Source organism: Patiria miniata, unplaced genomic scaffold, assembly GCF_015706575.1.
Source record: "Patiria miniata isolate m_02_andy unplaced genomic scaffold, ASM1570657v1 HiC_scaffold_5, whole genome shotgun sequence".
Classification (NCBI taxonomy): domain Eukaryota; kingdom Metazoa; phylum Echinodermata; class Asteroidea; order Valvatida; family Asterinidae; genus Patiria; species Patiria miniata.
In genome coordinates this window covers 3,174,857-3,188,717 of record NW_024037072.1, presented here as the reverse complement: position 1 = coordinate 3,188,717, position 13,861 = coordinate 3,174,857, and the positions used below count along the sequence as shown (strand labels likewise).

At 40.2% G+C, this 13,861-nt stretch overlaps 1 protein-coding gene across 4 annotated transcripts in view; it reads left to right on the top strand.

Moving 5' to 3' along the window:
* The window catches only part of LOC119741735 (voltage-dependent L-type calcium channel subunit beta-3-like), a 92,314-nt gene that overhangs the window by 56,377 nt on the left and 22,076 nt on the right, over positions 1-13,861 (top strand). For 2 of the 4 annotated variants that reach the window (XM_038217607.1, XM_038217611.1), the window contains 2 exons: positions 1,127-1,257; positions 4,301-4,509. In XM_038217607.1, the coding sequence (XP_038073535.1) occupies positions 1,127-1,257; positions 4,301-4,509 (340 nt within the window). The remainder of the gene's footprint in view (positions 1-1,126; positions 1,258-4,300; positions 4,510-13,861) is intronic. The other 2 variants (XM_038217610.1, XM_038217609.1) reach the window with 2 other exon arrangements.

Genomic DNA, 13,861 nt, shown 5'->3' with positions numbered 1-13,861 from the left:
AGCTGGGGGGGGGGGGGGGAGGCACGATGCAGGACGCTCTTGCGAAGAGGCTGTGGCTTTGTACACATTGAAAACAATAAAAGTCATGCATACTTCGCGCTTTGCGCGTGCAAACCAGTACGCGCAGGTGGTGTGTCCCGTCCATGGGGCTCTCAAAAGTGGTAAAAAAAAGTGGCCCTCTTGTTGGGGCAAGGAGCCCATAGTGTCCATGCGATACTTTAGTTTGAGAGTACTGAAGGAAATAAAAGTTTGTGCGGTTTGATCTGGTGCTTTAGACAAAAATAAGCTTCCTGATAAGACCTCCCACCCTTAAAAAAAAGATTGAGGATCCCTTTGAAGTCAATTTTCCAACAGTTGTCCATACTTGCTGACTACCGTACACTCTGAAATTTTCAAAGGCACTATAGCACTATTGTTTGTGCGTATTATTATTTATATTAAACATTTATACACAGATGCCGTCGTTCACTTTGCTTGCCTTTGATTTTCATGAGCACTCTATGTCATTTGCCCTGAGTGTGGTATGCATACATTTTCATGTATTTTATGAGGTTGTCGTACCCGAAGAAGGACGTTGCCTACCTAAACTGCAACCTCAGTGGTCAATATGCGGAAGAGAAATGTTGCCATGGGCCCAAGTTCACATGTGTTCCCTCCAAAAACAAAGATGTTGCAGATTTGTTCAGGACACTTCTCACAATTCCCAATGCCCCAGGCAAACCAGTGCATTTATTACATTTGTGAATACAGTCGAATCTCGTTAGTACAAACTCTGTTAATACAAAATTCTGGTTATAACAAACATAAAGCCTTAGTCCCGACTGTGCATTTATGTGCACAATGAATGGAACTGATGTTCCTCTTAATACGAAATTCTGATATACATGTAACAAACAATTTGGCTAGGTCCCAACGAGTTTGTATTAACGAGACTCGACTGTACTTGGTTCAAAGAGTTTCTCAAAGCAATACCTATAATTTATGCTTTGATTTGAGTCAAAAACTACTGCTTAAATACAGAATGAGAACAAACACTTAGAGGCAATACAGAACGTATGTAAAGAGCCTAATAATTTGTGTTTGCAGTAAATCTTCATTTTGTGTCTGTCTTAAATGATTGTTTCAGAAATACAACAATGATTGGTGGATAGGCAAGCTGGTACGGGAAGGGTCTGATGTGGGTTTCATCCCCAGCCCAGCCAAGCTAGAAAACATGAGGCTCCAGTCGTCAACAAGTAGGACCAAGCTCATGAACAAGTGAGTTATCGCAAACATTCAGTCTCCCAAATATTCTGCTTTTCTATCCAAAAAAATTGAGCACTTTCTATTTCCTGTGTTCCTCTGTATTCAGTTTTGAGTGTTATGTTTTAGCACTTTGTAAATCTGTGAAAATTTACATTTGTTCTTGTTTGCTTGATTTTTTTTTAAGAAAACAAAATCAGCTTTACCAAATGCTGCACTTTGCTCTGCTGAATTGCTGAGCTTAATGGTTTTTTTTTCAATTCTGAGTTGTTGTGTTTCTGTGTGAGGTTTGAAGTGAGTCTTTTCTCTCAAATAGTCGGGAGCCTGTGATGAGACTAGCCATCTTCACAGAGACACAGACAGTACACGCAGGGAATAAGACTGACATGACAGCAGTTTATCTGTTGGCTACCTGCTTGAAATGCCTTGTAACAAAAAGAGCTAGCAAAAGAGGTTGCTCACCAATCAAGCGCAAAGAAAATAAAAAAATGGACAGAAAAAAGTTTGACAGCCTGCAGGCTGTGCTAAAACTCTTCTAATCTTTCCCTTCTTATCCCCTTCCGTGTTTTCTCCCTTTCGCTATAATCTTGTCTCTTTTGCTTTCCTTGTGTCTTCCTGGAGCACTGCTTGCTCATGTGAATTACAGTCTACATGTACGTCCAGTTGAAGTTGCTGCTTAACGTGGCCAATGGATAAAATGAAACTAAAATCAGAATTTCTTTTGCTAAAAATTGAGGAAACAAAAAGCATTATTTAATCTTGAAGTTTATTTTTCAAAACGATTTCGTAGAAAATCTGAATAAACTTGAGGACTGTCTTTAAAATCTCTATCCCATTCAATTTTTTTCCTGTTAGCAGCAGTTTTGAGTGTGAGCAAATGGAACACAAAACTCGGCCTATATTTGTCCTTCCTCTTTTGGTCACATTCATGCATTCATAATACTCTCATTATAGAACCTACGTACTCTTTGTGTCTACGTAAACCTTTTTATATGTCTGTTGACGAACCACTTCATGTCTGTTTGCCTCTACCATTACCAGAATGGGGGGGGGGGGGGATGCAGTACACTGCATAGCATATCCATCACCGTCTAATTGCGTTTTATAATTAACATAAAAATGACATGAAGACAAAATTGAATCAGCCAATTTGATGAGTGAGGAGCACACTCAACGTTTATTTTTTGATAATAGGTAAAGATTTTGGTAGAGCTACATGTATGTTAAGTGTTAGGAGGGGGGTTAAACAATCAGACAAAAACAAATTCAAATTTTCTAAAGACAATATAATTGCTCGTAATCGAACCTAAGATTAATTATATTAAAGGTTTGAATCAAATCAAATGATAAAATGATAAAATTCGGTAGACAAAACTCAGGACCACAGTATCACATTAAAATTTAAAAACCCAAACATCTATATCTGTCTTTTTTAGAAGGTCAAGTGTGATAAACAAACGTTCATGTCTGTCAGGCCATCTTTGCTTAGGAAACGACAATTCCATTAGAGCATGTCTGATGGCATGTGTTGAAAGGATATCAGGTGCATACGTGTATGGGGGGGGGGGCTCTTTGAAGGGGAAGGTCGTTAGTGGCTCATGAAAAAGAAACATTTCATGTAGCCTCAGCCTGAAAATTCAAACACTTTGTTGCTACCTTCGGAATGTTTTTTATTTGAAAGCGTGTTTGGTGTTCCGGTGATAACATTTCCTAGTTCTCATACCAATCTGAAATCTTACATATTTGAGGTTCGAAAGTCCCACAAATAAAGTGGAGGTGTGCAAACCTAGTCTCTCTAAACATTATCGAGGAACTTCCTCACGTAGTTTCTTTGTATCGTTCTTAATTCACTAAAAATTGAAAATTCAAGCTATTTTCAATCAGCTTTTCTGTAAATATTTCAGGAATCATTATGAGGTACTTGACATGTACAATGAATGTGTGATTTACTTCAGTGTAACAGCACCTTATCAACAAGAAAAACAAAAAACATTGTTTCATGGTTTGGTTTGTCTTCCTTTCCTTGTTCGTCATTTCTTTCTCTCATACTATAGTAGTTTTGTTTTTCGTGTCTCTTACGTGTCGGGTAAAAATATTTCAGAATCCTCATAATGAATTACCTAAAACTCACAAAATGGGAGAAAAGTGTTGATATACATGTAGCACCATTCATGAGAATGTTGACTTTGATATTCTGGCGACTCCGTCATAATTATAAATAACTCTTCTAACTTGTTATATTTTCCAATTTATTCACGAAATACAAATGTGGCGGAGCACTAACAGGTTTCTCCTTTTTGCTATTTTTCCCCCTCGCCTGTTTCTCTTTCTCAACCGGCCCCTAACCCTGATTATCCCCATTTTTATACTCTCGGTCACCAACTGAATGCCTTCCATTGTGTCATAATATCTGCTTACTTTGCTGAATGATATCAAAACTGGTTTTGTCATGTATACTAACCTGGTTTTTGGCCTTTTCTTCTGTCTTCTTCTCAATGTGCTGCTGGTCTGCATGTCACCTGTGCCTTAATCTGCTGCTAAACTGGTTTAACTGTGGCTTTAACGGGTTTAACTGTTATTCATGTTGCCATGTTTTACTTCATTTAACAATGTGTATACTGACTCACCTCCCCATATGGTTTGTGGCTTTGTTTTTGGGCATCCTTGGTTTCAACCACACCCAACCAATGTTGTTAACATGGACAACTGGCTACACGTACACGTGTCCCCCTTTTCGAACCACCTAAACCTGGTTATGCAATCTTGGTTGCGGTACACTTTCATCATTCTTGCTCGGTAACAATCACCATCCTCCAAAAAACTGATGTGTTCACATGAACATGCCTGATGCAACATCACATCGGTTGATTTTTTTTGTATCATTGTGACATTTTGGTCATAAATGCATGATTCATGTATACTAAATCTCAAACTAAAAAACAAAAATCAAAACCGGGATTTCTAAAAAAAACGGTTCTTTCATCTCACATGCACAATCACTTGTCTCCTCAATTAAAAAAACGAAACAAAACCGATCATTGGGTCCCAACAAATGTAGCCGGATGCCCCATTCCCCTTCCGGTAGGATCAACTACCTACCCAACAAAGCCGCAACCCTACCCCTCAACAGCAAAAGTAGTTACCCTACTTCCCCCCGTCATAGCAGGTCTACTAGCGGGCTCAGCTCCACCTCCAACCTGGGCGACATCATGGGACTGGCCAACACCAGGAACGCCAACTCCAGGGGATCCACACCACCCACGCCTGGTAAGTCAAGAGAAATGTTCCACATATATGGACCAACTTCAGTCATTGTTTGCAATGTTTGCTACTCTTTCTTCATTTATATACATTGGCGTAGTGATGGGGGTGGTTTTGGTTTGGGGTTGTGACCTAATTCCCCCTTCCCTTATGAGCCCCCCCCCCAAAAAAAAAAGGGAGGAGGGATGGGAATAAAAGGGGCCGGGGCCATGAATAATAATATGCTGAATGTGCTCTCTGCTCCAGGCCTGTTTGGGCGTGGCGCACTGCATGCAGATGTGATTGAAACTGGCGTATTGAAATTTCGAGGAGAGTTTGCTGGTAACGCATATCCCCCCCCCCCCCCCCCCCGAACAAATTTCTCACTATGCTAAAACGCTTGTTTTGTTTATTGTATCGTGAATCGGTACATGTAAGTGTTCCAGCATGTAGGTTCTCTACAGTCTTTCCATTTTTATTTGCATCGCAAGATTCGGTCACCAGGTTCAAAGGACACTGATATCTCCAAAGTTGGAAGAGACCCTTTTGACACAAATGTTAATTTCAAGATTTTAAGAAGTATTAAAAGTATTTTCCTTTTTGGGGGGAGGTGGAATCCACCAGAATACTTGTGATACCAGTATTTGTTAACTTAACAGCAAAACACACTCCAGGTTTCCCCCAACCACAGCCCTTGCTCCAACCCTCTTCATCCCAACAACTTCACTCTCACCAACCCTAAAAGCAAAAACAAACTGTAGAACCAATTCAAGTCAACTCTGACATCCTTCACCTGAGGCAGCGCGCCAAAAAATGCAGGCCGAATACGAAGTGTGGGAATATTCACAGTGGACCACCTCACACCGATACAGGATTTATGCATGAAGCTGTGCCATGCAAGGGACCTGTATTCATGAAGATAGATGCTTCTTTCCCCCCTACTTTCTCAAAACCTCTGCGGGCCACTTCCGGCTCGGCCGGTGTTCCTCAAGCGCGCCCTGCAAGTGCTTGTTTGTTCTCGGCCTTATTTTTTTTTTATCTTGAAGGAAAAATAAGGGAGGTACTGAGAGGAATGCATCAAGGAATAGTGATCCATTGTGTTAGATGGATGAGATGAATGAAAGCCACCTTTTCAGTAGAACTGTTTGAGTCTGTGGTGTACAAGAGCACGTTCATGTACATGCAACTGCACTGTATTGTTCTATTCCATTTCATGTCTTGGTGCTTAAAAAATGACTGAGCCGGATTTGCCGTCCAAAATCTGCATTATGTATGAGCCCCTCTGATCTGAATCTGGAATTAGTGCAGTACGGTGGTGGCCTGGCATATATTGAAAAACCAAGTCATCCGTTCTCTCAACGAGCTACATAGTCGGACGTGATTTATTTGGTGCTAATTAGCATGCATCATTTTCCACCGCCGCCGCTATTACACTTTCTACGAAATCCTCTCCACGTAGCTTCAATCAGCTTCCGATGTGCGTAATTGCTTCGTCTGGCTGATAAGATTCCTTTCCTTTTAATGGGGTTGCTCAAGCTAACTTGAATTTGAAGGTCAATCTAAAGTATATTCATTTCCCCCCCAGAGTCGTTTCTGAATTATCTGCATTTGGTTGGTTTCAGTAAAAGCATTATCAAAGTACCGGTACATGTGCATTTTATGTTCCACAGGGCCAAGATATATTATAATTTGTTGATATTTGATACCGCACAGATGTTGTAACACATTCCTAGAGTTGCACAGGTCACTCACACAGTCGTGCTTTTCTATACGCCCGAGGACAATGCTTTGTGTTTCCCTTTGTCCCTGTCATATAACACTCTCCCATAGACTAAGCACATAACCGCATTGAGGACTGTTTCCAACAAAACACCCAACGCTTGAGGACTGAAAGGTTGTTTTGTTCTCCCTTTGTGTGTTTGTCCTGTATCGTAAAGCCATACATGCACACTTAGACCTGCGCATTGCTCTAACCTTAATACTTTCGCAAAGACCAAAGATAGTGTAGCATTGATCATATTGACATGTTTTACACTTGAGGTTTGGTGGATTTGAATAACTACAATCCATATTTAAGAGTTTCAGGTAAATTAAGAAATAAGCATTGAGTTGAAGATTAGAATGTTTAACTGTCGCCATGAGCTTGTAACCTGAAGTTGAGATGTAAACAAGATGTGTGTTTATATTAATTGCTTCCGGTATCTTATCAGCACGATGGAAGATATCAGCACAGCCATACATACATGTACATTCATGACATATTTACATAGAGGAGCATACCGTACTTACATATGGAAAAGGCTTTCACATAAAAACATCATGTTCGAAAAAGGATGTATAGAGGTGCTACATGTTCTTCCACACACCCCCCCCCCAAAAAAAACCCCCAAAACTAGAAAGTAGTACCAGCTTAAAACATGTGTTTTTCATAAAATTGAATTTCTTTTTCCCCTCATGTATTTTTGAATTTGTGTGTTTTGTTTTAACAAAAAAACTACTTGATTCCAATTTCGTGCGTCTGCAACCCTCTGAGAAAGGAATTTTGTTTTGCGCACAAGTGAACCCGGCCTGCAAGAGCCGATTTACACAAATTGTCTGGCAGCCAATAATTTGATTTTTGTGAAGAAATGATTTAATAACTAAACGTCAGTGGATTCTTTTTCGTCCAATGTCTCATGCAAAAGTGAATGACTTTTATATTTCTAGGAAAATAGCAATTGAAAAACAAAATCTAATTTTCGAGGTGAAACTGGAAAGTAGCACGGGGAACGCGACTTTAATTAATAGAATTCAGCTGTGGCACCTCGATTCTGTCTTGGGCCGTGTCGCTCAGCGCCATTCGATCGCAGCTCACAGGGTTGGCTTTCCATTCGACATGTCCACAGCTGCAGCTCTTGGGGTGTTTATTACAGAAGCGGAGGGGGGGGGGGGGCATAAAGAGGCATGTGGCCATTTTGTGTCCGTGCACAGAGCCACACAAACTCTTGCTGTTGGTCATAATGGGAGGCATAACCCCTGAAAAAAAGAATAAGCTTTACTCCACTGCCTCATTTACCCTGGACGGTATTTAACCTATACCACATCTCTATTTTCTTTATTTTAGGATTGCCACTACTAAATACTGTGTTCAATGGGGGGGGGGAGTCCTTGTGAGATTCTCTGTGCTGGAGGCTATTGCGGAAAAGTAGTTAACATAGGGACACAAAGCACAGTTTTCTGCTATAAAAGGAAATACTTGACAAGAAAGCCAAGGGCACGAGGTTGTGAAAAGCACACATTAGACACAGAGTAACACACCGGAATGCACCTCAGCTAGGAATGTTACAACTAAACAACAAATAGAAACCCAGCTAAAATCAAGTACATGAAGGTTATCAAGTTGTAACCAGTTGTAAATTTGTAATGGCTGTATATCTTGACGTGGGTGAAGGCTCAGAAATGACGAAGCTAATTTAAGGACGTTGTTAGAACAGGATTTGGCTCTCACTAGATTGCGATTGCCAAGCAGGAGCAAGACAATTGATCCTTGCCTCTTTGGGATGTCTGGATCCTCTGAGATTCTCAAATGGACACTTTAAAGAAGGGGGTTGTTTTTACCCTGAGCCAATCGGCTGAGTGAGTCAGCGCCCGGCAGATGTGTGGGAGAAAAGGCCCCCGTACCCTCCCAGGGAATTGATCAGTATTCATGAGATAGCAACCGTGCACCTTTCTTCTTTTTTAGAAGCGTTCCAAAATAAAACCTGTCAGAAACAAGGCTCGAGTTACCTAGATAATTCAATCCGTTTCCGTGGGTGTGAGTTCCTCAACTCCCGGCGACTGGCCTAGAAACAGTGTTTTTCCCATTCTAATCCCTTCCTTTTTTACATGGGAAGGAAATGAACTTTTGTTTGCATTTACTGGCATGATAGTCTCATTAGGAAATGTATACATGTACATTGGTTCTTGTGGGTGGTTTGATTTAGGTATTGAGTTAAAAAGTGCTTTACTGTTAACACACTTTGTTCAATTTTCATTGTACAATCACAGTACTTTAAGTATTTTATGCATTGTTTTCGTCTCGCCTGGACTTTGTTCAGGAAAGAGACTATGCAATTACTATGTCTGTAATAATGTACATGTATGTGGTATTTTGGTTAAAGTTTTGTAAAATTGGTCTCATTTCAAAAGTTGAAGTCCAATTGGTACCAAACTTGAATCAAAGATGCAACATGGCAACCTTTATATGATAATGATGTCAAAAGTCACATACCAAGATCAAAGGTCATCTGAGGGCAAGTTGAAATGGGCTGAAAATGTAAAATTGGTCTCATTTGAAAAGTCGAAGTCCAATTGGAACCAAACATGGGTCATAGATGCAACATGGTAACCTTCATATGATGATGTCAAAGGTCACATACTGAGACTAAAGGTCACTCTTTAAAGACAATCACGAAAGCAGGCGAGATGCACGGTTTGAGAACAGCCTTGTTTAGTTAGTCAGGCAGCTGTCTGAAAAAAGACAAAACTATTCCCTCCCAAACAGAATCTGAATGATAAAGATAAAGAACAAGAATTCATCCACACTTTAAGCACAATACTCCTGGGCTCTTGACTATTTGGAGCAGACCCCCAAATTTGGCTTCTGATATTTGTTTCCAGCCACAACGGCTGCTCGTTGGGGAGCAACGGCTCAGGAGGTAAAATGAAAAGAAGACAGTTGTCTTGACACATACACATATATGTATGCAATAATTACACACTGGCGCTCGCTGTGTGAACCTGTGACATTTTCTCCAGGAGTTCTGTCCGTCTTCTGGGATGAACTGTTTCAACATCTGCATCTCATTTTCTTTTCTGTTGTCCACTCGATCTCTTCTTTATTACGGAGTCAACAGTTTGGCAACGGCTCTGTTAGTTGTTTGATGCGATCTGTGACGTGCAAAAACACTTTCCGAAATTGAAAAACAGACAGGTATTTGCAAATAGATGAAAATGCCAGACACTTTTGCAATTGCTCTTTACATTTACATGTAAGTTGCCTGATGCTGTAATGTGAAAACACTTTTACAAAAATTGAGAACGAAAGAAATGAAAGACAATTTGAAAAACAGTATTTTGAAAATTGTCTGGTGTAGTCTATGTTGTGAAAAATACTTATGGAAATTAAAGGAAAATAAATTCACAAAAAAGCACTATTGTCTTAGCATTTCAGTTGGTACATTATTTGCACTCTGATAAAAAGAAGTCGGGTTTATATGGCATTCCTGGTAAAAAAAACTCCCATGTCACAGAAAAAGTCCATAAACCAGTGCAGTAAGTGAAAAGTAGTGTGCACAGGCATGTGCTAAAAATCACTTAACCCTAACCACCCCAACTCCATCAAAATCCATCCTGCAAATTTGGTGGATTTTGGGGGACTTAGTCCAGAAGGCCTGGCGTGACTAAATATTGATGGAGTATGATGGACTTGGGCCTAATGGCCTGAAGCAGTGCTAGGGGTATCCGATTGATTTTGCGTAGCATACTGCTATAAAAGCCATATTTAGCAAGTCCATGAATGTCAACCAGTGCGTCAGTGGTGGATTCCATTATGTCCTGTACAGTTTTGTATTGGACGCACAGTGATTGATGGATTTTGATGGATTTGGTCCAGTTCCTAGTAAAAGACGCTAGGGAGTTAGGGTTAAACTATAGTATCCTTGTTCATCCATGGTATGTTGCATGTTTCAAGTACATGTACACATTGTCCCAACAGTCAACATACATATACATATATGTATGTATGTGCTCTCCATGGCTAAGCAATTTCACATAATACACATGCCATAGGTGAAACCATGCTGAATAAAGGGTCTCATTCCAACAAACAAACATTTCTTTTGCCCAGGCCTTTTCCCTTCACTGTGCTGTGTGCGGGCAGTGCAATGATGAGGTTCCATAGGCCCCAGCCGTATTGATTTCTACATGCATGTTCCCCATAGTTCACTACATGCTGCATTCCATTATATATCCCCTATGCTAATTTTTGCGCTCAGTGAATATAAATAAATGACGAACACTATTGAGTTGTCGAGACTTTTTTTTTATTTTGGGCCATGTGTATAACCGCAATAATTTTATGTGTTATTTTACCAAGAAATTGAATTTCATCCAGTCGATTTAAATTGATTTTTTTATTTTTGGCTAAAAATAACCACATTCCTAATCTGTTTCGTTACTCCGGCGATCATCAGCAACTAAAAATAGTATTTAAACTTAAGGCATTAGTTGATTGCATTTGAATGGAAATTATTCGAAATTAAATGAGGCAGGTTTTGAAGAAAACTAAAGGGCGGGTAGGAGGGGATTAAAATGAATCCTTGCAACATGATGCATGTTGGCTAGCATGAATCGATTCCTCTCCCGCAGCTGCAAAGGATTCCTAATTGGATTATAAGCCCACCTCGGTTCCCAAATCGAATCAGGGGCAACTAACTGTAGAATGATTGGAAATTTAGCACGGTATACATGATACAGAACATTAAATGATGTTATCTTTAATGTGTTGTCTAAATTTGTAATAACGAAATCCTGTGGGTGCACGTGAGCCATTAGTTTGAGCATGATGGTTGTCATCATTTTAAATGATTAGAAGCTTGAGTTCGCATAGAGGGAACATTTAAAGACACTGTTCTGTCCTGGAAAAGTTGAACACCTGTACAGGTACACGTGACATGTGCACATGTGGCACACATGTTGGAGACTGATGTGACTGTTGTGTCAGATGTGTACATGTGACACAGACGAATGACTAAAAACTCAGTCTCCAACACGTGTACAGGTACATGTGACACCTGCACAGGTACATGTGACATGTGTACATGTGACATGTGTACATGTGACACAGATGTGTACACGTGAGACAGATGACTGACTCAAAACTCAGTCTTCAACTTAAGTAAAGGCGTTACTCAAACATGTAGTCCCAAAATGCACAGTCAAATTTATGTCTCTCAGTTATAATACCCTCTTGACAAGATACTTATGTATTTATGGTTCACAAGTGCAAGTTTCAGGTTGTACTTTTCTCTGAAATAAGACAGTCGAGTTATTCAAGATTTGGACTCAACAGCCAAATTAATTTTGTATTTATACTCTGCATGCTGTACTCTACAGGTAGGTCACTGATGTGGGTTCATCAAATTTTAATTCATTTCAAGGAATACAAGGAATTTTTTTCTGCAACATTGTTGAACAGGCAAATTTTAACGTCGCGTTCCCAGTGTTATTCTCAAGTTTCATTCCGAAAAATTGATTTCTTGTCTAAATTGCTGTTTTCAGAATAATACAAAAGCTTTTCACCTTGGCATGAGACACTGACTGAATTGGCCTGAGTTGTTACTTTAATTTCAAATTATTGGCTGCCAGACAATATTTATATTCTTGCAGGGTATGCTGGTTATTTGCCCACAATCGCTATCGATGATGTCCGGACTGGGGCCAGTCTGCTCAAAAAGTAGATCTGTTTGTGCCAAAAATGAAAAAAATTATAATAAAATGCAGAGAGTTGCAGGCATCCATCAAAAAAGAAAAAAAAGGAGATTTTTGGGATGGAATCAAACATACAAGTTGAAAATTTATAAATAGGAACCCCCCCCCCAAAAAAAATCAAATTTATTGAAGAGCACAGGAGCACAACTGTAACGTGCATTAGTTCTAATTTTGCAGTTTGCGTTTTGCCTGTAGGCACAGTTCTACATGACAGTCTACAGTATAAAATACCAGTCTTTCAAATGGCTTAACTGACCTACCGGTATCGCGGTCGAATCGCATTAGAATAACGTCAACGCAGCTTGTGAAATATTGCCCCCCAAAAATGATATACAAATGGGCGCGGAATGCGCAACATCTGAGACAAACAAAAATCCATAGGGTTGTCTAAGGGGCATGGCCAACTCGCAAACAGTGATAGGTCAATTGCTCGACCACTAAACAAAACCACACTCAAATGCATCAATCATCAAACGCTATCTAAATTTCCCCAAATCATAGAACTCACAAGCTGTCAGTTGGATGTACAGAAGAATTGGCTTGTCCAAGTGCCAGATTATAACACGTGAATAATTTTCATACAATACAAACTCAGAGACCATTATGAGATTTGTCCAAGCTGTCCTTGGTTGGCCTCGTTGCATGTTGAACCAATTTTGAGAACGGTATGCGGAATGTTAACGACAGTCAGTCAACACGCTGACGAGCGGCCATGATTGTCATCTGTGAGATTTTCCGAGAAGCGCACTTGCACTTAATTGGAATGCTCTGCTCCGACCCAGCCCGTCCATGCGATCCTTGCGTACTGCTGACACATGGTTTTGAGGGGAGGGGGGTTTGGGGGGGGGGGGGGGGGGTTGGGGAGGGGGAAGAAAAGGTAGTTTTTCTGATAAATGCCCCCAATTTCTTTTATTTGTTAAAAAGCTTAAAGAATGAGGGGGTTTACGGTAGTGGTTGTTAAGTGCTGGTGGTTTCATTTCCTAAATAAAAATAATAATTTACTGAATGTTTGGGGGTGGGGAGTTCCCGCACCGTACCCCTTGCTGGATACACAAAAGATGTAACCCCCCTTATCCCCCAACCCGCATTATCCCCCCCCCCCCTCCACACACACACACACTCATATTTATCCAGTGATCTTACGTATATATGTATCTAAGATTACAGAGGAACATTCTGCACATGATTATGTTTAATAAAGAAAACAGCATATTCACAGCAGCTACATCAGTCATCCTAAATCCCAATCAGAAAAAGTGCATGAACACTCAGCCCCTCCCATTCAGTGATACAAGCATTAAGACAGTCAGTGCGTTTATTAAGGAATCAAAAATTGTCAGCATGATGTAATTATCATAACCAAATGATTTAATGTTGTCTATTTGTTAATTGTGGGTCTGTCTCAGCGTCTCAGGGCAGACCCGGTCTCCGGAGACTGCAACATAATAACGAGGCACTAGTGTAATTAACTGGGAATACACCAGCTTCTCTCCTTGCAAGGGATGCACGTTTCTCCTTGGGGGAGGAGTAGCAAGTATGGCGAAGGGCTTCACTCAAGGATGCGGGCGAGATGGTCCCTTCCCATGATTCTGAACCCACGTTCTTAAAGATACCGCCACAGGAACATGACTCTGATTACCTACATGTACCTTGGCCCAATTTCATAGAGCTCCCATACAATATATGCAGACAAAATATTGTTCAGGAAAATCATGCACTAAGCTCAAACATATCAGCTTAGAACAGTCAAAGCAATTATATAATATTGGATGGCTTTAAGGGGGATACAAGAATATATTGCATGAGCTATAACGATATGGCATGAGTCGAAGATGGGTGCAATATTGTTAAAGCGAGTTCAATATATTCT